General features: G+C 39.0%; 7 protein-coding genes across 7 annotated transcripts; 4 read left to right on the top strand and 3 right to left on the bottom strand.

The window, feature by feature from the left end:
- Nucleotides 1-6,097: 6,097 nt before the first annotated feature.
- On the top strand, nucleotides 6,098-6,327 carry SS1G_10935 (predicted protein; the record flags this gene model as incomplete). Its single annotated transcript, XM_001588438.1, has 2 exons — nucleotides 6,098-6,237; nucleotides 6,309-6,327. The coding sequence occupies 2 exons, from the start codon at nucleotides 6,098-6,100 to the stop codon at nucleotides 6,325-6,327; spliced, it is 159 nt and encodes a 52-aa protein (XP_001588488.1).
- A 4,251-nt stretch (nucleotides 6,328-10,578) lies between these two features.
- SS1G_10934 (predicted protein) lies at nucleotides 10,579-11,535 on the top strand (the record flags this gene model as incomplete). Its single annotated transcript, XM_001588437.1, has 3 exons — nucleotides 10,579-10,644; nucleotides 11,242-11,436; nucleotides 11,506-11,535. The coding sequence occupies 3 exons, from the start codon at nucleotides 10,579-10,581 to the stop codon at nucleotides 11,533-11,535; spliced, it is 291 nt and encodes a 96-aa protein (XP_001588487.1).
- Nucleotides 11,536-12,215: 680 nt separating this feature from the next.
- SS1G_10933 (predicted protein) lies at nucleotides 12,216-13,233 on the bottom strand (the record flags this gene model as incomplete). The annotated part of the gene is made up of 3 exons (XM_001588436.1): nucleotides 12,216-12,347; nucleotides 12,691-12,843; nucleotides 13,162-13,233. 3 exons carry the CDS (start codon nucleotides 13,231-13,233, stop codon nucleotides 12,216-12,218), a joined length of 357 nt encoding a protein of 118 aa, XP_001588486.1.
- A 755-nt stretch (nucleotides 13,234-13,988) lies between these two features.
- SS1G_10932 (hypothetical protein) lies at nucleotides 13,989-17,825 on the top strand (the record flags this gene model as incomplete). Its single annotated transcript, XM_001588435.1, has 2 exons — nucleotides 13,989-14,155; nucleotides 14,357-17,825. The coding sequence occupies 2 exons, from the start codon at nucleotides 13,989-13,991 to the stop codon at nucleotides 17,823-17,825; spliced, it is 3,636 nt and encodes a 1,211-aa protein (XP_001588485.1).
- Nucleotides 17,826-20,096: 2,271 nt separating this feature from the next.
- On the bottom strand, nucleotides 20,097-21,902 carry SS1G_10931 (hypothetical protein; the record flags this gene model as incomplete). The annotated part of the gene is made up of 3 exons (XM_001588434.1): nucleotides 20,097-20,329; nucleotides 20,452-21,075; nucleotides 21,131-21,902. The coding sequence occupies 3 exons, from the start codon at nucleotides 21,900-21,902 to the stop codon at nucleotides 20,097-20,099; spliced, it is 1,629 nt and encodes a 542-aa protein (XP_001588484.1).
- Nucleotides 21,903-23,282: 1,380 nt separating this feature from the next.
- Nucleotides 23,283-24,978, bottom strand: SS1G_10930 (hypothetical protein; the record flags this gene model as incomplete). The annotated part of the gene is made up of 6 exons (XM_001588433.1): nucleotides 23,283-23,290; nucleotides 23,376-23,412; nucleotides 23,790-23,985; nucleotides 24,099-24,262; nucleotides 24,556-24,759; nucleotides 24,898-24,978. The coding sequence occupies 6 exons, from the start codon at nucleotides 24,976-24,978 to the stop codon at nucleotides 23,283-23,285; spliced, it is 690 nt and encodes a 229-aa protein (XP_001588483.1).
- A 296-nt stretch (nucleotides 24,979-25,274) lies between these two features.
- Nucleotides 25,275-26,552, top strand: SS1G_10929 (hypothetical protein; the record flags this gene model as incomplete). Its single annotated transcript, XM_001588432.1, has 1 exon — nucleotides 25,275-26,552. One exon carries the CDS (start codon nucleotides 25,275-25,277, stop codon nucleotides 26,550-26,552), a length of 1,278 nt encoding a protein of 425 aa, XP_001588482.1.
- Nucleotides 26,553-27,133: the final 581 nt, after the last annotated feature.

Here is a 27,133-nt window from a genome sequence, read left to right as displayed (position 1 = left end):
TTATATTGAAGTAGTAAAAGGGGCTCGTTTGGGCAGGATGGCAGTTAGAGGGGACTTGACTTTGTAGAGAGGCATACAAGTGTGGATGAGACGATTAGTTTATGTATTGGATCGTCCTCTTCGGTGCTTTATAATTACTTCAAGTGTGCCTGTGTCCTCCTCCTCCTCATCTTCATCAAATATAGTCTTCCTATCTATCATAGCCATCCTCTTCGGGACTGTAGATTGAATTCTTGCAAATTGACCATTCCTTCTCATTGATATATATACTTTCGCAGTCTCCATTCATTCTGAGCCATTTACTCCTCTACTATATTCAAGTTCTTTATATCTAGCCTCTCCTAAGTCTTGTCTCCTCATCGTTTTACACTACGGATGGATGTCTTTCGATCTATTATAGCTATAGCTATCATATGTAGCTATCCCAAAAGCATCCTCCACGTATATGTACATTACCTCGCGGGCATAATAATATCCTATTCAAGGTCAAGATATCGTTTACTATAACGAGGACCTGGATCCTATTATTTAACATATGTATTATATGCAGTGCATCTGAAGCTTATTCATCATTGTATTTTCATCCTGGCTGATACAATCTGTCCTGCTCATAATAAAACACTTATTCTCCTACCCAATCCAAAAAATACATCTATGATCTAATTAGTTACATTATTCAATCCTATTTTTCTTCTCCTTCTCCTTCTCCCTCCATCCATCTACCATAAATAATATACTCACACTTACAGATAAAACTATCATCCTATAAACCTCGCCTCGTTCACTACGCTATTCCTATTCCAATCCAATAATTCCTCGACTCCATCCCCCAATTTCTCCCCATAATACGATTTCCCGCTCTCCTGCTCAGCCGATCTGCTCTAATAGTTAATCTAATTATACTGAACTCTATCAATCATTCTTTTAATTACCCCTGATAACGTTATATATATATATATACCTATTGGGTTTCTTGAGACCAGAAAGAGCATCCGATTGAATTGATTGATTCTCTAGCTAAGCAGTTAAGCTGCGAGTATATATTCAAAAAAAAATGAAGGAATAAGGTTAGGTATTCAGCCTTCGGAATTAAAGTGCTTTGAAATCAAAATATTGAAAGCAAACAAACAGTATACCAAAAAGGAAAGAATGAATTAAAAGTTGAGTTTTGTTTGCTCCTTATATGCATCATGTAATATACATGCATATGCTGCCAAGATCCCAGGAGGTCAACAATACCTCACCTCCAGAGTATTTAAAGCCTGGATAATGATAAATATCTAGATAATCCAATATTAATTAGATAAGCTTAGGATTTACCGACCTAGACTTGCAATAGCACAGAGTTTGTTAAATATAACTTCATTGTCTATAGTAGATGTCTTGTTTTATAGAGACTATATATATACTGTATGCTGATATCAATCTGTTGTCTATTGATCTCCTCAGTGATGGCGAAGATTGAGTGGGAGGGATTGCGGAAAGGGTGGATGGGCATGTTGAAATTTGCTGGAGATCTAGGGCTACTAATATGAAGAGAAGGTTTTGTTTTGTTATGGAGGAGTAGTGATTTTTGTGAAGATATGAGCATATAAGGATGTGGAGAGAAAGAAAGCATTCACAGTTTAATAAAAGTTTTTGTAAGAAGGAATAATTAGGACTTATATTCTAGAAAATGAAAATGATATCTAGATCTTCCAAATCCCAAACTCCCGGTAATTTAGCACGAAAGGATATCGAATAGAAGTAAAGAAATATTATTTCAAAAAACATATATAACGTAACTTGACTAGAAGTGGGTCATGTCATGGTATGGGTCAGGTACCTTTACACCAAAATTTGTATGCAAAGGTACTTAGAACGACTTTTTATATCTCTATGGATATTAAAGATAATTTTATTTTTTTTGATAATTAGGCTTGATATCTAATAAAAATATAGTATTAAAGTTACAAAACACTTTTTAATAATATTGTTCTTGAATTAATACGATTTTAAAAACTCCCATAGTAATTTTTGTTAGACAAAAACGAAAATTTGAAAGAAACTTTAATATCTTTATTAAAAAAAAATTGTATCTCTGTTAAAAGGAATAGAAGTTACCGGTACTAATCACGTGTCGTGATTAGTAATACGGTTACCTAAACAGGCTAGATTAGACGAACCATAAGCAGGCATATTGGTCCCCTCCGAGGATACCAAGAGGAGATTAATATGCCTACAGACGTAGTAATATAGTCAATATAGAGGCCTCTTCCACCCAATCTTTTAATAATCTCTATAATATTTTATCATATTAAATATTTAAATTGAATATATCATACTTTAAAATATCGAAACTATATCTCTAGTATTTATAGAGTTAGAAAAATTCGCTCTAAGTATCTTTACATACAAATTTTGGTGTAAAGGTACCTGACCCATATCATGACATGACCCACTTCTAGTCAAGTTACGTTAATAACTTATTATTATTAGAATACTCAGGCCGAAGCTCTTAATGTCTTTAAAGTGCCTTAAACACTTAATGATATAAGGGAAACAAGGGAAGAAAAAATATATAAAAATTCATGATGCAGAACGGAAAGATAACTCATGATTGTTAGACTACTAGCCTTGAAGTTTCTATAGTTAATATGCCCATAGTGCATAACCCGATCTTCGAGCACTAGACTTTTAATGATATGGGGTGTACATAGAATATACGGGAGGGATAAGGAGGGAAAAGAACAAAAGTAGACGAGGAGGGACGGAGAAAAAAGCCATGAAAGGGAAAATAAAGATAGCCGTATATACATCAGAACGAGGAAAGAGAAAAGGAAACTATGAGAAGGAAAACGGTCAACGGCGGTCGGTACCCTCTAGAGTGAAAAAAGAGGATGAAGGGGTATACATAGTGAAGGCGGGAAGGACATAGGAGATAAAATCTAGACGCAAGTGTGCATTTCCAAGGGGGAGGAAAATGGCGAAAGGAACTAGAAGAAGGAAAAGGATGAACAGTGGTGAGTATCCTTCAAAGGGGAAATTGGGATGAGGAAATAAGCATTTACAATGAAGAAATACCGTAGGCATATACACTTAAGGAAACATAGAGGCATATTTGTATCCAAGTACTAAAATGGAGCGGGTAATATTCTAGAAATTAAGAATGATTGGCAATATCCAAAGAAACTACTTGACGAGGCACATAAGCGAATCTTCTGTTGAGCACGGAGATTTTCATGATTAGAATAATCCAGAACTCCCGTCTACCTTATTAATGAAGTTCTTTTAAGCTTCAACGCTAGGTAGGAAGTCAAAAGCCTTCATTTGGGAAAGCCTCAAAGTATCAAGCGGAAGAATGATACAGTTGATCTATCTATGTACCCTGAAAAAAGAATTCGGTATTCATGCTCCCATATACCTACCTCAATCCAAATTGCCAATTACTTTAATCACACATTCATACATTTCTACTCATCTAGTGGCCCTTTAAGCTTATTGTTCAATGTTAACTCCAACATTTATACTCAGTCTTCTCGTCTTAAGCTTATATACTTGTCACAATCCTTTTCAAGACCGCTATAGTATCATTGATTGATATTCCTCATTTCTCAACCTATAGTCGGACGATCAAACATTAAATTCCCATTACTTTGTATTCATCTCAACAATCTATCGCTCGTCAATGTCTTATTCTCCTTAAGCTTCTCTAGAGGTGTACAAAGATCAAACCCATTTGTTATCTAAAGGCCTTCAGATAAAACGAAATATTGTTGATCAAGATCATATCTGAAAATCTAACAAAATATCGCCGTTTGGAGTGAGAAGGTGAATTAGATTATTATGCACTTTACACTTGCTACAGCTAATCGCATTTGAAAAGGTTAACCAGCAGATTTTTTCTAGTGGAGGGAATTGCAAATAGATGACCAATTTTATTTATATATGAACTTCAAGAATAGCATAGAAATTCCACAGCTTATGCAAACCCGTGGACAACAATACGTCAAGAACTAAAGACGCCGACAGCATCTCAAATCAAATAAATATTTTAGCAAGATAGAGACCGAAATTCGAAATACTATATTTCAAAGCGTCAAAGTAGATTCCCGTCTTGTAATACTACTATCAGTACCAAATCTCCAAATACTTTATCTAACTAACACTTCAGAGCTCAATAGATGGGAAGAGATACTTACAACCAGCAAGATCAAATCTTTGATAGGTGTACCCTGAGTAAGTCTTACCTACTTAGACAATTTAATGTATTTTTGAAGTAAAATTGATGACAATAAATACCGAGTACTATGTATGCGAATGAGGTTTAATGGAAATGGTGAAACTATGTACATGATATTCCTATCGCGGATCAAAAATTTCTGTAAGATTTTGAGAAACAACCCCAAGTATCTTGTAACTAAATCTTAAGTATAAAAGCTGAAAGATTAGAGCATAACAAACAATGTATAATTAGTTAGAATTTGATGAAGCAGAGGTATATATAATAGCTACCCCAGATTCGAAATTTCCACCTCAATACCGTATACCGTATACCGCACACCACATACACACATACCCCATACATCACCCAAAACTGCAAGTAGAAAACCAGAGGATAGAGTATCAAAGCACAAATCACCAACCAACCTAAAAACTATCCCATGGCCAAAGCAGAGTTACCTAGATACCTAGCTACCATAAAACCTTTCAACTCGATCTTGTGTAGTTTTTAACACTGGGAGATAGTGTATAGCTTTAATCAATCTCAAGTTCATCAACTAATCATATATACCAGTACCTAATCATACCTACAGCTAAGTAGACAAAGATATCTTTACAAGTGAAATTTCTATAGCTAGCTCCTCATCTTAAAGGTATTTGAGATAAGTGAAATGTTCTAACTTTCTATTGTGTGGGGTGTAGGATCTGGGTTGTGGTGGGTGAGGTGTCTGTCTGGCTGGGGAGTTTGTGTTTGAATTCAAGTTTGGATAATGATGATAATGATGATAATAATAATGGCAATAGCAATAGCGGTAACAATGGCAACATGGAATTGAAACTGGCATTGGGACTAAGATTGAGATTGAGATTAGAATTTGACAAATGAAGATCTAGAAAGGCACTAATCTGATTGTGGTGAATGGGATGAAGGATGACCCAAAGTATGGATTTTTAAACACCTAGTAGATAGCTAGAATTTATGCTTAGTATTTCCTAGCTGAGAAATATCTTTAATATCTCAATAAATATATGTGACATCAAGTATACAAGAAATATATGAAATACCAAGCAAAAGAGAAAGGTATACTTGGAGCTGCAGTAGATAACTATCTGCAAGTCAGTTGTACCGTTGATACATACATATATATATCACCCAACACAATCATCTGCAATCCCAAGTTACAGAGCCCAAGTTTTATACACAGTTGCTATAACCAAGCCAGAGTCCCAGCTTAAACAATTTGAAAGTCTACTCACTAGACTATAACTGCTACAATTGTAATTATAATCTTACTTTCGTGATTTTTGATCACCGAATATATCCAATAGTTTTGACTGCAGTCCAATAATGCACACTTTGTATTATTGAATTTAAATAATTTGGAATTTTTAATCCAAGTAAAACATTAGATCATCTGAAACCCCAAAATATACTCAAATATTCTCAATCTTTCAAATTATTGAAAACTTGCATCCAATTTACTACTCCGGACTATGAGTCATCTTACAATCGTTCACCCATACCTATTACTCGACAATCTGCGGTACGGTAAGTACCCCGTGAAGAAACAGTGCTCATAAATCAAGAGACAACAGATTCGAAGATGAGTATAAGGAAGTTGTGAGTAAATCATCGGCGACTTTTGTCACAATACCCACAAAGCTGTCTAGAATCTATACTTCATTTCATGGGTATGCAATAAAACCATGCAGCGAGAGATTCGGTAGCTATATATGCGAGGATAGTAGAACACGGCTGGCTATATAAGACTAATAAATTAACTTGATGACTTCATTATTGTCTAATAAGTTTTCAAGGAAAGTGAACCAGGAGTCGTAGAGCAAATTGCGTGTAGTGCATGCGGTATGCTGAGATGATTAGATGAGATGAACGATGAATGATAAACACGAGATGCGTTGGTTGGATGCAGTAAACATATACGTCTCTCGATTTCGACACTGTAAGCCATACAGTCATACCTCTGGACAAGTAGGCTGGATTTTGTTTTGCGTTGCAGGTGAAGCGATCGATATGTATGTATATCTGTAAGTGGAGAAACATGCAGAGAAGTGTTTCAGATATACGTATCTATTTACCACCATAGAAACATCAGCAGCGGGTGAGAATTCCTCGGATACTTGCTCGGAGAAATAAATACTGGGAATTATGTAGATAATGCGGGATAGAAAATGAAAATGTAAGTAAGATCTTGTATATACCCGCCTGAAACCTCAAACCCAGTAATGGAAATTAAGAATGTGTATCTATCCCGCAATGAAGAAATTTGACTACCCGAATTGGATATGTATATGCGGGGTTTTGTTTATCTCGAGACAATAATACTTATTTATATCTGCAATTAAATACTTGATGTAGAATATAATCCGATACATAGATAGCTACTAAGCCATAATCTCATACCGGTATTTAAACACGAAAATAATCTTATATTCAAAAATCCCCAGGTTCCTCATAATCAAGAAAAAGAATATTTGAAACTTGATCTTAGGTATACACTCATGCATGCATTCATTCAATATGTTTCAAAGATCCATATATATCTTTAGCAAATCCAAGCAAGTAAAAGAAAAGTAGAGAGACAAATAGGAAGGAAAAATGTGAAACTTAATCTCTGTCACGAATATGCGCAATACTCAAAAGAGTAAGATTCTAGATTGATTCGCATGATGGGGTGAATATATATGTTTCAGATATGAGCCACACTTAAACTCACCACTAGGTAATACCTAGCACAGCAAAGCAAAGCAAAGCAAAGCAAAGCAGACCCGGAGAATTTCGTTTTGGGAGTTGATCAAGATGACTTATCTCAGGAATTGAACGGAGATGGGGTGCTCAAGTGAAAAGGATAGCTAACAGTCACGAATAATTTAACCCGCTGATTGTAATACGATCTGTAGAACTACTACTGCGTTAACATTAAGAGGATATTTCCCATCGCCGAACCACCCAATGACCCTCCAACCTAATCTATTCCCAAAGAACAATAATCACATCAGATCACATCACATGACACCACCAAAATACATACATACTCCGTACATTACATACCAGTCTACCAGATAATATCACAATTCGAAAATCCATGATCCAAAAAACCAATCCTCTTAATTTCTGCATGTTGTTCCCCAAAAAGCTAGAATGGAATTAATTCGCCTACTTTGCTTGTTTTCGATTGGTTGGTATGTATGTATGTACAGTAAGTATTCTACTTATCTTATCGGGATATGAGACATTGTCTTGGATGGTGGATGGGATTTTTTTCTTGGTATTTTGTACGATGGATGTGATGGGAATTTTTGGCATGTGAAGCTTATGGAATAAGAAATAGGAATAGGAATAGGAATATAGGATAAGCGCAAATTTTTAGGTAAAATGTATAATGTATAATGGGAAATGTAAGACTTAAAATGGAAAAGGGAAAGATGTGACTGTGGCGTGTGTGGCTGCGTAAAGGAACCTTGGTAATATTAGGTAGCTTGTGAATGAATGAATCATTGAATTCGAATGGAAGTTTGAAGAGAGGGATGGATGTACCTAGTATGTATGTCATGTCATGTGAAGATTCTGTTGAGCAAAAATCCAAAAATGAAAAGGATGGTTTAATGGGTAAAGCTAGATTGGGATGGGAAATGATGGACAGGAGTTGTGAGAGGGTAGGTTGGTTTGAGTGATTGATCGGATTGAGATGAGGAGGATGGTGAAATTATTGTGATAGTTCTATTTATTTGTAGAGGTACTTGTGTGTGTATATGTGGATATATGGAGTATATGAGTTCCTGTATAAACGTTTAAGAACTGGTAGGATTTTGATATTAAAGATTTTGATGTAAAATACACAATCACATGATTCCATCTCCATTTCCAACCCGTAACTTCAATCCATTCCATTCTTCAACTCCTAAATCTTCAACTATTAAAAAGTAAATGTGGAGATAACCATTCCTTACTTCCCTAACCATCATGTTTCACCATAATATAATTACCCCAGGTTCTGCAGCACACAATCCTGCGAGTCAGGAGATACATTTCCCTACTAGTATCATCACCGGAGTTTTAAACTTTTGTACAGTGTAGTTTCATGCACAACTTTGCACCCCCCTCCCTGAAAGATAAAGCGTTATTCGAACAGACAAGGTGAAAAATTAAATGCCGTGACGCCAATCAGATATCTAAATGCAATATTTTCATCATATCACATCGCATCATGTACCAATTTCAACACAAGATAAAATGTTAAAAATGTGGAGAAGAATCACAAGACTGTAGGAATCCTGGTCTATTTGAATTTTGAGCATGTTCTTAAGAAATAACGATGTGATGAACTTGTAGCACTTGCACTTGCACTTGCGCTCGCACTCGCACTTGCCCCGCACCCCTCATTTATAAAACTCCTAGGAGGATTTTGATACTAGGTCGGCACGTTTTTTATGATTTTAAAGATATTATTGGTTGGGGTTTTGAATATTGGATATTTGGTCTGTCACTGGACGGATGGAAATGACTGGATAACAATAACAGTATCAACAGCAATATCAAAATCAAAATCAATATGAACCAAAACCAAAATAGAAACCGAACCTTCCTCCAAATAAAGGAATCCGACAAAACAATAAAATGGGAATCTATCACAATACATACTCTACAACCATGCAATCAGTATCAGCGAACAAATCCCCTCCTCAGAAAATTTCATCATCAGTGTAACTTACTCATTCCATCCAAACCCGCAATGTCGCCTCCATGCCCGAAAATCCGAAGGGTTGCCGCATTTGATAATATAGATTATAGATATAATCCAAACATGCTATCTGCAGATTGTAGATAGTCACCAATGCAGTATGTAGTGAAACTCTCCGATCACCATTCGACCACATCGAATGATAATTCGGAGTTAATACTCTCAGTTAGTAGATATTAGTTACACCTATACATATATTCAAGGTGCTTTGCATACTTTTTGTCCTGTAGTCAGCAAAAGTCTAATAAGTATATAAGTATGTAATAAGTATGTATATATGTATAGTAACACAATATCGGAAGGATGAATAGAAAGATGCATAACCGTATAATACTCCTTAGCCGGATATTAAATGAAAGCAGCGGTTCGTATGTGCATGATGATTAGGCGACCTGGAATCTGTGACCGGATGTGAGACCACGCTGCGTAGACACGGTATGATTCTTGGCTTTTTGAGTGGGAGGGAAACTGGAATCGATGGGTGGTTAGGATGTTGCGGTGGAAGCGTGGAGGGGTGGAAATATGATGTATCGTGTAGGATTTTGTTTTTTTCGCCTCTGAAATTTGTTTTGTTGCGTTGAAGGTTGGATGATAGCTGATTGGATTCGGTGTGGGAGCTGTACGTATGTACGTAGGTATGTGTATGCAGGATAAACTTAGTAGGTTCGGGAAGACGCGGGTTATGTTTGTGTTTGGGTGTGCTGGTAAGGAGAGATGGAGTTGGTTGGATTGGGAGAATGGAAAGAGAGATGTGCAGCGTGTACCTACATGATAGCAATTTTGTAGTTTGGTAGTTTTGCTATGGTATGGTATGATTATATTGGGATAGGGGAGCAGGTTGTCAAACGAGTTGAGATTACATGGGTTGATAATTTGATATTGAATTGATATGATAGTACGAGTAAACTTTAAAGATTTCTCCATCTTGGATTCATGGATTAGATACTTTTCCGTGGGAGATAGGAAGGAATCCCCTCGTAAGATCTTACGATAAAAAGTGGATGAGTGTAACAGAACTGTCAACTTACCGTATGATGTTATTCCCGCGATGGAGGATTCAAGGTATCGCCCCATGTCCGTTTTGTAAATGGATAGAGAATCGAGATATATTGAAGCTCCACCAGCTCTTGCATTGATGACGGAATGATTCCACTCCGCTCCATCGGAAATTCGTAATTGATACTTTTGGTAATATTAGATAAATTAGGTTGAGGAGGATGAATTAGTTGTGGTTCTTTCTATTCGAGCACATGTCAATTATTGCATTCATTGAGACTTGTCTAAATTCTTCATTAGACCCCGTGTCCAATCATATTAAAGGTTAGTAGGTTGGTAGTCTCAGAAGGCTCTTCACATCTTCAATCACCTCAACCAAACCCCTCCCTCTATCTAATCTTTAGCATGAATGCCACCACCACCACCAAGCGATGTAGTACCCGACTTGAACCGTGCTGCTTTGATCCATGAGGGATAAGGAATAAGGATAGGGGAGGCAAAAGTAAGAAAGTCGTAATGAACTCGGGCCGCAAATTGATCCCCTTAAAATTACATCAACGAACAGCCAACAGCCGAACATCCGTGCAAGCTTGGCGGTTAGTTTGATCAACAAGAAGACATGGCATTTTGGGAATGGTTTTATGCCTTGGATGTGTTAAAATGGTGCATCGTATCGAATTTCTTGGTATGATTTGTTGATCTATTAGAAAAAGATGAAAGATGTACCGTATGATTTGTCCAGGGGGTGTGGTTTGTACTCTTCCTCGATCAAATGAAGGAGAAGCGACCGAAGAAAGTACTCGTCAGAGGGAAGCATTGAGGATTGAGGATTGAGGACCGAAGATTGAAGATTTCCAAGGGCTTGCGAAAGAATTACTGGTTGTACCACCGACAAAGCAAATGATCTGACGTAGAAATTTTTACCCCTCCATGAGACAAAGAAATATTTAGGAGGAATCCGTCGGGAGGAGGTCAGGAGTCTTAACGATTGGTTCTCATGTACTCTTAAAAACCGCTAATCATACGACGCTTCATCACATTGATACATTTTTCATTTTCTTTGTTGATTGATTTCTGAAATAGTCCCATTTTTAAGCATAGCAACGAAACCTTTGAAAATCTTCGTAACTCAAAGGAGTGATGGTTGTGCCCGACGAACCGGTGTGGCTTATTTGCCTTGTGTTATTTTATATGCATCGCGCCAATTTTGACTTTTCAGTCCGTAAGCACTTGAAAGAAAGTTGCACAGGAGAGTAAGTGATCCAACATCTCATCCTGATAGGATACGGAGTATTGTCCGAAAAAAGAAGTAGAGATTGGAGTATCGATGAATGGTTGGTTAATTGAAGAATGGTGGCACGGAAAATGCTCCAGAAGAAGAAACCAAACTTCATATATTATACCGGTACATTTGACCATTGCCAGCCCTTCTCCGCATTATCAAAGAGGCCCATGGATGAGAGGATGGCTTAAAGAGGTAAGGTATCTGAATTGCCGTCTTAGAAGAGGGTTGCACGACAGCCTGATTCCTGCTTAAGCTCTATAGATAAAGGATTGGGCAAAATTCCAAGGTTAATAAAAGGGTTTTTTTGGCGTCTTACTGCGGCTATGAGATAAATTCATTTGTAATGGTGCCGGTATGTCGCTGTGGTGTGTTGATAGTTTGTACTACAGATAGATATCTGTTGAGCTTTTCAATATTATAGTATATGGCTGAATGGGGAATACATGAAGCATGGAAGCGGAAGCATGGAAGTATATCGTGATGATGAAGTAAAAGTTTGGTACCGTACCTTTTTTCCCACATGTGCAGCAGTCAATGAGGCTTGTAAAGAAAAAGTCTGTCATATATTTGATCATATTTTCTCTCTTTAGACAAATGGAGTTGGAGTCTGGATATGGAATTTCAAGCGGTTGGGAAGATCGATAGGAGGGGAGAAAAAAAGAGGGACTCCATTATTTCTTGCATCATGCATCATGTCGATAAGTCGAATGTCTCTTTTTTGATCGAAGTTGATTCGTTTCTTTCCAACACTCTGTACGCCAGCTTTCTCTTCGCCAAGGCCGCAAACGGAAAAGAAGTGAAATTAAGTAACTAGATAAGGCAGTAGGAGGCAAATCTGAAAGAAGGTTATGGAAATCCCCTATCTCGAAACATTTCCGAATAGCTTCTAGTTTTTTTTTCAACCGTTTTTTGTTGGAACATTTGGGATGGGAAGGCTATTTGTGTTGAAATTTGGATCATTTGGTGCCGTCTTATAGACTCGAATAGACCCGATTAGACTCGAAAATTTCAGCCACGGCTTGAATTAGGTTATTCTCACTTTCCCAGCCGTATCTCACTCTTGAGGTTGCCAAGGGGCTATCCGGGCTGAGTTGATTAATAACCTGATTTAGAAGCAGATCAGTACTATATATCCTTCGCATAGGATAAAACTTCTATTGGTTGATGTTGAGAAACTGTCGAATGATATTTAATTGAAGTTTATTTATTATTATTATTATTATTATTATTATTATTATTTTTGATTGATCCCTTCATTAGCTCTTATAGGTAAAAGGTATGTATGCTTTACTTATTTTTTTCTTCTCTGTTACAGAGAGAGTATATTGTTTAAAACCTTTATACATTCACAACATACAGATACATATATATACATGTTAGCAATCGAATTAAGAGAGTAATCGAGTCAAATCAGTGAATTGATATGAAGTGACAAGAGTTATCTACTTTACTCATATTAGATTTACTATAATAATTTCCATACGTTCTTTGCGCTAGTAATAATTCTTCTCCCATATCAAAGTTGTATCGAATGCCACAGAGTACACCACACCCAGGTTTGGTTGTACAAGCAAGTATCAAACCTTTCGAAACAACACCCTTACAGTATCAACAACGCCCACAAGTCCCAAGGCTTCTTTAAAAAATCTCCACCCGCGGAGACAGAAATAAAAAGAGACAAAAAGAAAATCGAGATCTTTTCTACTTTCTTTGTCTTTAATTGTCATGGTTCCAATGTTTTATCTTTTGACGAATACCTCATTGATGTCACCGATTCCAATCCAATGAGGTTACGGGTACCATATCATAAATATCAATCAATACCTAGAGATATAGATATAGAGACATAGAACTCAATTGTTAGATCAGTATCACATCTATACCATCTAAGACTCCAGATCAACCTAAGAAGCATACCGTACGAGCCTGATCCTTAGTAACAGCCAGCGAAAGAATCTGACTGGGTACAAAGAGATATTCATCAACCATTAGTAGAACTGCTAGCTATCACTAGGGTCTTGTTCGCCTCGACTTCCCCAATTAATTAATTCATTAATCCATTTTATTTATTTTATTTATTTATTTTCATTCTCATTTTCATTATTCTTACTTTACTTACTTCATCCACCATTCAACCGGAACCCCCAACATCATAAAGAAGGAGAGAGCCGGAAGAAAAAGAAACACTATACCTATTTTTCATATTTCTATATCAGTCTGTCAGTCAAATAATAAATTGATTATTGATTATTATGGTTTGCTGAGAGAGAAAGCACAGACAACCGACAACCCATCACAACTTGGATTCTTTCTCCACCATCCATCCATCATCTCACACTTTACCAAATTTGACCTCACCACCTTTTTCTTTAACCATCAACCCGCAATAAATCAAACTAAAAAGAGACAGACGACCTCTAACCCAGCCGGGACTAATAACACCTTACCACCTACACTTACAACAACGACAATCAAGAAAGGCCGAATACCTTGACCTCCATCACTGTCTCCCCTCACCTCACTTTACCTTACCTGACCTCACCACCTCCCAACAACGAAGAACAAATAAACACCCTCCACTGCCTCACTTACCAAAAATTTAAACTACAATTCATCATGGCTTGCTGATAACCTTTTCACTCATATTTGGTTTTAACTGGGGCAAACATTGCCAGAAACTTGACCACCAAAGATGTCTGCACTCGACGTGCTTTCACCACCACACCCATCACAACCATACAACAATGGATCCAACAACAATTCCAAGAAACTCTGCGGGAAGCACTCCATCTTCGAGTCCAGGTCTATTTAGTCCTTCCAATCTACATCGTCAATCGATACCATTTTTCGACCATGGAACTCCCCATTCGAGCCCTTATCTTCATCCTTTGCAGATGCACAGAGTAAGAGAGTAAGTTCAACCCCTCGCCCGCGCATTTGATTTATACCAAGACTTCTTCCTCACTTCGGTCTGCGAAGCTTATCATTGGGTATTTACGACTTGTACTACCTTGGCAAGTATCGACGGTTATCCATACATCCATCTGCTTAGCCCCGCCACTTTGACAAACTATTGGCTACTGACTCACTAACTTATTTCTTCTTACCATAGAACTCACAAAGCACAAGTCGAACAAGATTTCATCACCGGAAGGAAACTCATAAATCAATATGAGATTATCGATGAAATTGGCAGAGGCGTACATGGAAAAGTAAAATTGGCCCGGAGCCTTGAAACTCAAGATTATGTCGCCATCAAGATCATTCAAAGGTTTTCAAAGAAAAGAAGGCTTGGGAGAGTTACCGTTTCTCCCGAGGACAAAACCAAGAGAGAGATTGCCATTCTCAAGAAAATTCGTCACCCCAATGTTGTCGGTCTACTGGAAGTTATTGATGATCCGGAATTGAAAAAGATATACATGGTTCTTGAGCACGTCGAATTAGGGGAAATAGTATGGCGTCGGAAGGGAGTTCGAAAGATATCTCTATATGAGAGGCGGAGAATTGAAAGAGAAATTAGGGGAGAGGATGATCAAGGAAATGACGAGGCATACTTCGAGACACTCAAACGTCGGCGACAACGGAAAGAGATGAAGAGAGCAAAGCTTCTACAGTTTCAAGGAAATGGAGAGTTTTGGAGCTTGGAACACGGAGATGATGATAAAGAAGAAGATGATCGTTCCGAGTTACCGCCTCTGTCGCGAGTTACGACGAGGGAATCCTACGTATCCTTATCGCACACTTCCCTTGTCCGATCAGCCCCTGGATCTATCAAAAGTTCTCGAGCCACATCTAGAGCACCGACTGCACAAAGTTCCCGTGCCCCCACACCCTTACCAGGACCGGTAGACTATGACATAGGACCAATAGATAGTGACAATGAAGAGGATGCACCTAGCTCGTACGTTTCACGTACTTCGGCTATGGCTTTGGAAGGTACAATGTACGGGTCTTACGCTGAAGATCCACTGTATCGGGGAAGATCTCCTAGTATGGCCGACAGTATTATTTCTCACATGTCTTCAATAGATGACATGGCACAACATGATGCTTTCGAGGACGATTTCTCCTATGTTCCATGCTTTACATTGGATCAAGCTAGATCGGCGTTCCGAGACACCGTTCTGGGATTGGAGTATCTGCATTACGAAGGTATCGTTCACCGAGATATCAAGCCTGCTAATTTGTTATGGACAAGGGATCATCGTGTCAAAATCTCCGATTTTGGTGTTTCATATTTCGGTCGACCCATTAGAGAAGGAGAAACAGAAGAGAATATTTCCGAAGCTGACGCGACCGACTTCGATGACGATCTAGAGTTGGCCAAGACTGTTGGAACGCCTGCTTTCTTCGCTCCCGAATTGTGCTATACCGACATAGATATCGAACAACCAAGGATCACTGAACAAATTGATGTATGGTCTTTGGGAATCACTCTCTATTGCCTGATATATGCTCGCATTCCATTCATGGCAGAGGATGAATACCAATTATTCAAGGCCATCGCAAAAGAAGATGTCTACATTCCTAGAAAACGATTAAAGGCTGTCGACCCAGGTAATCCAACCTCACACTTTAGCAGAAGGATGGGGCCATGGGACGGGCCGTATAGGGATGAAGGGGATCTGTCTTACGAAGAGATCGATGATGAACTATACGATTTACTCAGAAGAATGTTGATCAAAGACCCTGCCGAGCGGATCAAACTTCGAGAAGTCAAGCGACATCCATGGACGATCAAAGGCATCGAGAATATCATTGGTTGGCTTGATGATACAGACCCATCACGCAAGACAGCAGGACGTAGAATTGAAGTCGATAAGAGCGAATTGGAACGTGCCGTTGTACCTATTACGTTTCTGGAGCGCGCCCGGTCAACCTTGAAGAAGACTTTAGGCAAAGTCACAAGTGTGATGAGAAATGATAAGCATGAAGGATCTCGCAAGAGGGCTACAAGCAATGCTACAAACACAAGTTCAGGTGCCGAAAATCCCACCCATGCCCCACCCTTTACTCCTATTTTGCGCGAGATGGTTCGTCGAGCCAGCCTTCGTGGAGATGAATACTTCTCATCTACTGGCGACTCTCACAATGATCATCAGAAAGAACCAACGGAGCACCCTTTAGCTCAGAGTCAAACGGCTAGCCCTGATGCGGTACCGTGCGATCCATTTCAGCAGGACTTTACCCTTTCTTCCTCGGTAGGAGCAACCCCCAAACGTTCTGGATCCTCTTTGGCATCATCAAATTTTGATGCAAGACCAGGTCCACCGGAACGCGCTATCTCGGGGACGCCATCGATTGCGACGGTCGTTCATCGAGGTCACTCATATTCGAGATCGGTAAATCACGCATTTTCCGGAAGCCCCCCTGCGGACGAATGCCCAAGAACGCCAGGTCCTTTTACGGATCACATGGGGCAAATATTTGGGGGACATTTATGGAATCCTAGAGGTCGTGAATCCTTGACTGAGATTGATGAAAGCGCATCATCGAGGGCAAGATCTGTTGACCGGGGTCTCTTTAATGCGGAAGACAAGCATGCATCCGCCAGCGTCGCAATGAGTCCTGCGCTTGCCCCTGGACTTTTCGGACATTCCCGTTCAATCCATTCCTCCGAGACTAGTCCAATTAACGCTTATTTTGACAGGCCATTACCCTCACCCTTATTCTTCCAACCTTACATTTTGGACAGGCACCAATCGGTTTCGTCAGCATCGACGCCTAATGTCATGAGTACCCAATATGCCGCATCAATCCTGGAAGATAGACCCGCCACAGCCAATCGAAATCCGGAAGGAAAAACACCTCCCCCAAGAATATATGGCGCGAGCACACCTGAATCATTTCAAAGAGCTCAAGAACAACTTGATCGACGGAGAAGGATCGAAGCCGATGCAAATATAAAAAGACTTGAGTTTCATAGCTCGAATCTCAAATTAGAAACTGCTCCGTCGAAACATTGTCCGACGTCACCCGATGATGAAATCTTTGCTCAAAAACAAGAGGACGCTGCCAAACGTGCTAGGTCGTGCAGCTCGGTCAACTCGATAAGTCTCATATCGCCAGGCGATGTCGGTGATATAACCTCCCCGTCTGATGTCAATTCGCCTATATCTTCAGTGGCTCTTGGCTCACAGGAACAAATTTTCCCATCGGTACCTTCATTACCTGCTTTAATATCTGGCTCATCTTCTGTATCTGCTGATCCAGAGGGTGATATGCTTCAAGACCCTGGCACGTGTCCTACGCATACCATCTACGATACCACCGAAACTATCATACCTGTATTCTCTAAACAATCTTCGGATAACGAAACTTTAACAATTTCGGACGATCATGTTGCTATTCATCCTGTGACTACCCACCCTTATGAAGATACAGATGAGGAGGGGTATAATGGTGATGGTGATAACAGTATGAATGCGGATATGGATGACTCAGATAGTGATGAAGGTCTTACAATGATGAGGAAGAAACCAAAAACAAAGTTGGCAGGGATGGGTAGTCATGGTAGACGAGGTACCAACGCAAGTGTTGGTAGCACAGATACTGCCAAGAAAGTTTCGATGGAGGCATGAAATTTTTTGATGTTGGTTGATAAACCTCTGATTTGAGATGGTCTTTTCTGGGAATTCAAACTGCATGGCTCTCTTTTCTCGACATCTTTTATTCATTCGATGGCCAACGAAAAGAATCGTGAGGTTGGTTCCATAACAGGAACGAGATACATGATGGAAAAATAACAATTACTAAAAGCACCACTCTTTGATCCTGAACAGCGAAGAATTTGATGAGGGGTGAAGGAAATGTGAGAGACGATTTAAATTCAATCACAACTTTTTGCGAATATCAGAACTCTTCTTGCGGAAAGAAGTGTGAGTTATGATGGATTATGTTATTATGATTTCGTGTTCACCTTTTTCCCATTCGGGTTTTATATTATTTGACAGTGGAGCTTTAAGACTGGAAGAAGCAAAGATAGGGCTATGTTACAAGAGGATGGATGGGATTCCGAACCGGTGTGGTTTGGTTTTGTTTTACGATGCTGGTGGGTATTTTGATGCATACTGCATGGAAGGGGATGGGATATTTTCTTTTGTCAAGAGGAGTTATGGCGTAAGCAAGATGTGGTGCAATGCATATACAGGGGAGGGTATACAAACATGAAGAGAAGAATGGATGGGATCAAGTAAGAAAGGAAGGCATTCGGAAATCGGAGATATGATGTTTTGAAGGTTGTGAATACTGCTTCTTGAGCTGAGAATCTGCTTACTATATATAATCATTGAGATTGGGTGGAGGAGAATGAAAAGAATATGTGAAGGGAAAAAACGTGTGGTGGGAGTCGGGGAAGGTGGTGACTGGATTGGATGTATGGATGGATGGGAATTGAAATGGGAAGATGAGATACTTAGAGATGAGATGAATTGATATGCATAAGATGAATACACGAGATGAGATATTTATTTATATTTGTATTATAGTGTATTGTATTGTATGTATATGAAATATTTCGAAGAAAAGAAAGATGTTAGATTTTGATTGTGTGTGTATATGTGTGTGTATGCTATTTCAATAGGGCAGTATATTGTCACGATTCACCATTAGGATTGATGGTGTTACGATGGTAGCAAACTGATTAATTAGGAGAGCTTAGGCCTTGTGCAAACACGATCAGATTTCATCGAATTAGTATGTGATCTTGGTCACCTGAAGGTCGTATGCGCACGCACCATCAGAAATCACGTGATAAGGAGCCCTAGGAGCTTCGTGCTCAACTTAGTTATCAATTAGTTTACCTACATTCTACTTGATCTAGTAACGAATTCACTTTCAAGTGAATACCAATGATAAAGCCTTAACCCATAACTACCAACCGACGAACCTTAGGCAGCCGCTGCCTTTAGTACAGCATCGTTACAGCAGTTCCTCTCTCAATATTCAAACCTAACATCATATAATATAATATAACATAAACTATTATATCTCTATTAATCCACTAAATATATCCCTTCTATTCTCGGGACTTTATATAAATAGTATAGTAGTAAATAATAAATAATAAATAATAAATAATAAATAATAAATAATAAATAATAAATAATAAATAATAAATAATAAATAATAAATAATAAATAATAAATAATAAATAATAAATAATAAATAATAAATAATAAATAATAAATAATAAATAATAAATAATAAATAATAAATAATAAATAATAAATAATAAATAATAAATAATAAATAATAAATAATAAATAATAAATAATAAATAATAAATAATAAATAATAAATAATAAATAATAAATAATAAAATAATTTATCAGTGCTTTTTCCTAACTAACTAGCTAGTTATTCTAAATAATATCTATTTGAGTAATTTTTTACATGCATACATACATACAAATAATTAATTAGCTCTTCTCGGGATCACAAACATAAACATAACTGTAACCATGTACATAACCATAACCATAGCTCATTAATCTCTTCTTCTCGTCCTTCTTCCTCTATTTTTTCCCCGGTGCTGGCTGTAAGCAATGTTAAACTAAGCTAGGCTAAGCCAAAGTAAAAAAGTAAAAAGTAAATGAAGTAAATGAAGTACTGTACTGTGTAAAAACAAGCAAGCAAGCGAACAAGAGATCGGTATATGAAGAAGGAAAAACTTGCAAAAGCGACAATAGGGGATAGATGGATTAGCAACAGCAGACAAGACAAACAGGAGAAATCTCCTCATTACCCCCTCTCAGATCAATAACTTTTCAATCTGCTCTCTCCTCTTCCATCATTCATTCATTCCCACCACACCACTCCGAAAACATAAAAAACAGCCAAAAACACCCCATCTAACTCATCCGACTTCCCGGTCTTAAACTCCCCATCACACTCCCGCCAGTCATAGCCCTCTTCTCATATCTCCTCTGTCTCTCCTCCAAAATCTGTTCGCGCTTCTTTTCATTCTGAGTAGGATCATTCTTGGCATCGCCATCTTGACCTGGATTCGCCATTTCGTATTCGAGCATCTTGATGAATTTGTAGAAGAATACTGCGATGCATGTACCCATTATTGGACCGATCCCTGGAGATGGTGATGGTTAGTGGGGTGTTGAGGGGTGGGGGAGAGGGGGAGAAATAGGAATAGGTGTCGGGGATGGAGGAGAGGAGAAGATGAGGGGTGAGAATAGAAGGAAATAAACTTACAGTAAATCCAATGTTCCTTATCAAAAGCTCCACTAACAACACAAGGACCAAAACTTCTAGCCGGATTCAAACTTCCTCCAGTATAGAAAACTCCCACCATCTCCGCAATAAACAATGCCAATCCAATACCAACCGGCGCAATAAAAGTCGCCTTATGTTTCTCCTTTGCCAACATAAAAATCGTAAAGACCAATTCAGCTGTCAAAATAGCCTCGATAAAAACACCTTGTACTGTGGATGTACTAGCAGCAAGGGTAGTCCGTACATTGAATGTTGTAGGGAAGAGACCAAGAACCATAGCACTGGCAGCTATACCTCCGAGGATTTGAGCAAAGAATAGACAGATGGCGCGGACGATAGGAAGTGCACCGACGAGGACCATACCAAGGGTTACGGCAGGATTGAAGAGTCCTCCGGAAATACGGAAGAAAATCCATACATTTACCATGAGGGAAAAACCGAAGATGATGGCGATGTAGAGTTCGACTGAAACGTTGAACCCTGCTGCAGCCCCTGTTGTGGTATTTACTGTGTTACTGTCGATATTTGCTACTTGAGTACCGGCGAAAGCGAAGAATAGGAACATAGTTGTACCGACGAATTCACCGACTGTTGCTACGAAATCTGTAGTTTGAGATAAGTATGTTTGTGATGGATGGAAAGATACTAGAAAACTCACGATTCTTGAAATTACTATTCATCCAGTGTGTCCATGGTAATCTCATAACAATTGCTCTTTCTTCAGGCGTTAAATTCTCCAAATCAATGGTTCCTTTTGTTCCACCTCTTCTGTGGGATTCGTAATTATACCCATCAATACTTTCATCTGTGCTCTTCCTTCTAACCTTCTCACCACTAGCCCACTCAGGAGCAGCACCTGGTTCTCTGATTCCTTTTTCTACATCTCGTTCTTTGCCAAGATCACTTCGTGAAGAGTCATCAAAATATGATTTCTGAGGACCACTTTCCCATCCTACGACATTGCGGTAGGTACGTGGAGGGCGGGAACGTTCGTGATAATCAGGATGAGGGTGATCATCACGAACACGAGTGCGAGATGACATAGAACCTTCTCTTTCTCGCTCACTATAAAAGAGTTCTTCTCTCGCACGAAGAGCTCGTCCAGTGTCTGATGAGAAACTAGGTTTAGTGTCGTAGTCACCACCTGAGTACCTTCTTGGAGGTGGTACTGATGGTCTTCTTCTTAAACCTGTACCGGGCCTTGTAAGATCTTCAGTTGAGAAGACAGGATGTTGTGGAGCAGTATCATGTGGTGACATGATAGGATGTGATGATAGAGGAGGAGACCACATTACTGTATCCTTTTGATATACTTTAGAAGGCGATTGGACTGGTACTAATGATTGTGAAGAACCAGGAGGTTTCATATGATCACCATCCACAGTTTTACTGCTTCGGTATATTGGAAGGTCTGTGCCTTCTCCTGACATTGTTGACCTGAGACTTTCGATATCAATGTCTAACTTGGGTGAAGGGAAATCGTGATAGGGCAGGATGTAGAAAGGTCGTTTTTTAAGTGCCTTGAACTTAGACGAAATGGTGGATTGTTTTAGAAGATATAATAAAGTAAAAGGGCGTGTGTAGTTATTGGTGTATTATGATTGAATTGTAAAGTACGGTAGGAGAGAAGATAACCCTCAATGGAATGACTTGAAGAGATATATAGTCTCGTTTCACCAACCACTTTCCCCATTTCTAACCACCATCATGTAAAAGTATATTGATCTACTTAAACCTTGAACAGATCTTTTCTACTGCTCTCCTTGTAATGTCATGTAAACTAGCCACCAGCGTACGAAGATACTTCTTTTCAGGGTCTACTACCTAGGTTCTTGCTGGACAAGATGATTGAAAAAAATGAATAACTATATCAGAATAGAAGCCTCATATCAGACTATGAATTCCGAATGGCTGGTCCACAAGATGGAAGAAAAGATTGTGACAGGAACTCCCATGTGTAAATCAATGCATAATATCGTAGACCCTTAAGAAGATCCGATCAAAAACGAGATGATTTCGGAAAATCATGGGAAATCTTCGTACATCTGCCGTAATGACGTAGATCCTCCAGACTCTCCATATCATCTACAACACACACTTCCCTGAGAAATATAAAAACGGCCAGAAAAAGTGGTTTTGTAATTATAATTGAGATGAATTATAGGGGAAAATGCGAGAACACATGGGTAGACCTTGTCATCACGTGTACAACATGTTTTCCTCCAGCCTCAAACTTCTGGAAATGACTACGGACATCCTTAGAAGAAGCGTAGAACACGAGTTTCAAGGGAAATGCTTGAAATGCTTGAGATAGAATTTGAATGGTTGGTACGAGTATTGATCTTGACAGAAGTGTGTATCGATCTTGGTAAGAACGAGAGAGGAATGACATCGGACAGAAGATCGGACACAATAGTGTGGTGTAGTACGTGACTGATTGTTTAAAGTCTGTGCATTTGTTCTACTTAAATTGGAATTTTAAAGCAAACATCCACTGCCGAGGAGTCCAATTCATGCATTCATATAAAGGTAAAATAACATATAATGAATGAGAATCCTCTGGCCTTTTGTTAAAATTTGCCATCGTAAGCTAGAAGCATTCTAACGGAGATTGCGATTCTTTCTGTGTAAGGTGTTCAATGAGTCGTGATGCATCAAATGATCAAATGAGGATGTTGGAGAAATTGAGTATGTTTTGAGTTCTCGCTAAAACACAATCGTCTATTATTGGCTGATGTCTTCTTTTCATCAGGGGCTATCGTGAAATATATCAAGTAGATGATATAACTTAATGTATATACTTATGCTGCTTATCCTTCTAGTCTTATCTATACATGGTCAGTTCTCACTTCTTGCTTACTATTCTTGTCTTGATCAAGATCTCATTTCCATATTCATCTTACTCGTCTCTCTCTTCCCGTCTCTTTCCCAGATAGTACCCTAAGAAATATAGAAATAGAATTAAAAATTAAAGTACATTCATCTAGAATCTCTCTAGAATAAGTTTAGAATCTCTGTAGAACTTCCCAAGAATCTTATCCCAACAAATAATTCTCACTGCGAATCTCGACTTACAAAATCCCCGGTAATATTGCTTTCCTTCCCCCAACCTTCTCTTTACCAAACCTCTTTACATACCATGCTTTCCCTTGTAAAGCTCTTGGTAACATAGTAGCCACCTCATTTATGAGAAAATTTCTGGCAGGCACGCAATCACTTCCAGCTATTATGAAGAATCCAGCCCATTCGATCCATTCGCAAAAATAATGAGGGTATAGTATATAATTGAACAGTCCATTTTGAGGTATCATATATACTTTGTCGACCGTTTTATTTCCTTTATTTTTCCCAGTTGAAGAATCATTTTGCATTGCTTGTTTTCGAAGTGCCGCACGTCTGATTTCTCGTAGTTCGTCGTCATGAAATATATTGGATACGAGACCGAGAAAGAATATCATCATGCCTAGTTCAATTCTTGCTCCATTTACGTATGGATTTCCTGATACAGGTTTCCTGTAAGTGAAAAGGTTAGCACCTGTGAGAATCGGAATGTTATATGTATTCCACGTATTATATATCTCGTCGCGTTAGAAACAGGATGAAAGCGGGGTAAAGAAATATTTTACCAATCAGCTCTTGTAACAGGACCATAACCAGCAAAGTAGCACCCCAAAGATGCAGCATTGGTGATCTGAAAGGCAATTGCCGCAAGCCAAACGATAACATGAATTGGTGACATAGAAGGAGAAATAAGAGGTGCTATAATAGCACGATTAAGGTAATGTATGATCTGGATTTTCACATAAAGTTAGCTCAAACTCAATTGATTCCTTTGAACCGGGCAGGTTTTATCTTTCCCAGCAATCATAGGCAGTCTCAAATCTGCACATCAGCTGCTTCCAACGAACAGCCACTCGAAGTAATCACTTGACACATTAATACTTCCTCCTTTGTCAACCAATTAACTAGCCCCTGCAGCTCCTCCGACCTCTCTCACCCCAACTCCTGCAATCACTTCAACTTACTCCGCCCTCCAACCCCTTCACTTACTCCGCCATCCTCAGAAAGAGAAAGAAAACTCACATAAAGCCCCGCCATTAACTTATTCTCCCAAGGCAACTCCTTCAATCCTACCTCACTAGGCAATGTATACATGACATAAAACATGGTCAACAATCCTGGCATTTCCATTGTAATCCAAGCTATTTTCCCTGGTATATTGAATCGACTATTTGATGAAGTCTTGCCTGCTCCGTACCATGGTTGAATCCATTGAAAGATTGTAAACTATTTGGAGGTGGGATTAGTACTTATGTTGTGTGTGAATTGTGAGGATTGAGGCATGGATGGACATTTTGGAGGTACGAGGAATGTGAGCCTTTTGGGGTGGAGAGGAGGGAGGTTTGAAGAGCAGAAATCACAAACCAAAGGAAACCATTGAAACCCCCAAACAATCAATTCCCAATTTTCCCTCGATGGAGGCATCCAATTCTCTACTAGAACCATCTTGACAATTATTTGCCTCGAATTGTTATCGAGGATAAGAATTTGATGTGAGGATGTTGTGGTTAAGAGTGAAGTACAATGCTTCAATGATGTCACCATTTCTTTCCGTGTGCGACAACATACTTTGTCAGCCTTGCAGATAATGACCAATTATATTCGATTTTCAGATTGGCTGATCGTGGATATCACAGCCTTACATTCATGATACCTACATCGATAAGCTTTTTTAATATCACGTCAGGAAGACACAGAGAAACCATATGTCTTCACCATACCCCTCTGATGCAGATCTAACAATGGCGTCCTCTCTCACCCGCCTTGAATTCTACACCAGCAATTTACAATCCTTCCTATCCTCCTACTCAGCCTTCCGCATCCTCCGTTCCCTATCTCCACCCATACCAATTCCTTCCGACCCTCCAAAATCTAAAAACCTCAGTTCGATAACGTTTAAGAAATTCGATCGTTATTCAGGACCCTTATACTCCCTTTCTAACGATGACCACAAAGACGAACCTTCAAATGATTCAAACCAAAACCACTCCGTGCCTCCCTCCAATTCCAGTTCGCCTCAAACCTTATACATCCTCGATTCCTCCTTCAATCCACCTACCCTCGCACACGCACACATCTGTCTCTCCGCTCTACGTGATCACTTTGCATCCGACTTAAGACATACAAAAGCTCGATTATTATTATTACTCAGTACACAAAATGCAGATAAAAAGATCAGCGGCGCAAGTTTGGAAGAGCGATTAGTTGGGATGGAATGTTTTGCTACTGATCTTTTGAATACTTGGTTCTATCCTCATTCGCATTATCCAAGGAAGAGGCAAGTTAAGAGCGAGATTGATGATAAATCTATAAGTGTGTCTGAGGAGAAAAATGAATCTGGAGATGAAGAATCCGCTGAACATATGGAATCTGATTCCACTTCTGACTCTGATTCCGAAGCACAGTCCACGACGTCCTCATTACCTCCATCTCAAAACCAAATCCCTTTCGACTCACCACAATTCGACATAGACATAGGTCTAACGTCCCTTCCCTACTTCCACTCCAAATCCATCGCCATCGAAGCATCCTCTGTCTATCCCAAGGGAACAACCCACGTCCACTGTACCGGCTATGACACTCTAATCCGAGTTCTAAATCCCAAATATTACCCAACTTATGATTTTACCCCCTTAATACCCTTCCTCTCAAACCACAAATTACGTGTCACATATCGTTCAGATAAATCCCTTAGCCTATCGGATCAAGACACTTATCTCTCATCACTCCCTACTCAACTCCCTACACTCGGTGGAAAAAGTGAATGGATAAGTGAAAAAAGAATATACATGTCACCAGGTCTTGCAGGAGAAGAAATTAGTTCCACGAGAGTAAGAGCTGCAATTAAAAGTCTCACTACAGCGATTCCTTACCAAAGGGGAGCGGGAAGTAAGAAACGTAAAGGAAAAGGAAAAACATCTGAAGAGAAAATTAAAAAGGACTTGAAAGTATTTGTGGGTGCAAATGTTAAGAAGTGGATTTTAGGAGAGAAATTATATTGGTGGCAGGGGAAGAAGTAATGGGTAGGGGAAGTGATGATGTAGAATGAATGGTTGAAGAGATAGAATATATACCGATAGGCGTAGATTGAAGGGAATGTATGGAGATAGAATGGAGGAACATGAAGAAACGAATATTAGATAGCTACCTATCTAACCTAACAATAAAGATCAGAATTAGATAGTAGTGACCACCAAACTCACTCACTTACTCACTCCTACACAAAAAACACACCAGATAGATAAGTAGAGTAGAGTAAAGTAACACTAATAAAACCCTCCTATTTCAATAAATAAGACTTATGAACCCATCCCATCCCATCCCATCCCATCACCTCTTTAGCGAGAGCGAGAGCGAGCTCGAGGTCCTCAATAAGATTACACCAAATACAGTAGAATGAGGGTCAGTACTTTACATTCATCATCCAGGCCCTCCCTCCTCCTTCATTCCCCATTCGACAACACTCCTCATTCATTCCCCATACCATACCATTCCATTCTTATACCTTATCACCCATACATACCCCCAGAAATAATACCCCTCGCCTTTCTTTCCTAAATAAAGAAAGAAACCCTAAATCTACATTTCAAAAATCCTCTTA

This window comes from Sclerotinia sclerotiorum, genomic scaffold (assembly GCF_000146945.2).
Source record: "Sclerotinia sclerotiorum 1980 UF-70 scaffold_16 genomic scaffold, whole genome shotgun sequence".
In the NCBI taxonomy this organism is placed as follows: Eukaryota; Fungi; Ascomycota; class Leotiomycetes; order Helotiales; family Sclerotiniaceae; genus Sclerotinia; species Sclerotinia sclerotiorum.
The sequence above is the reverse complement of the archived record's forward strand: the minus strand, read 5'-3'. Positions and strand labels throughout refer to the sequence as shown.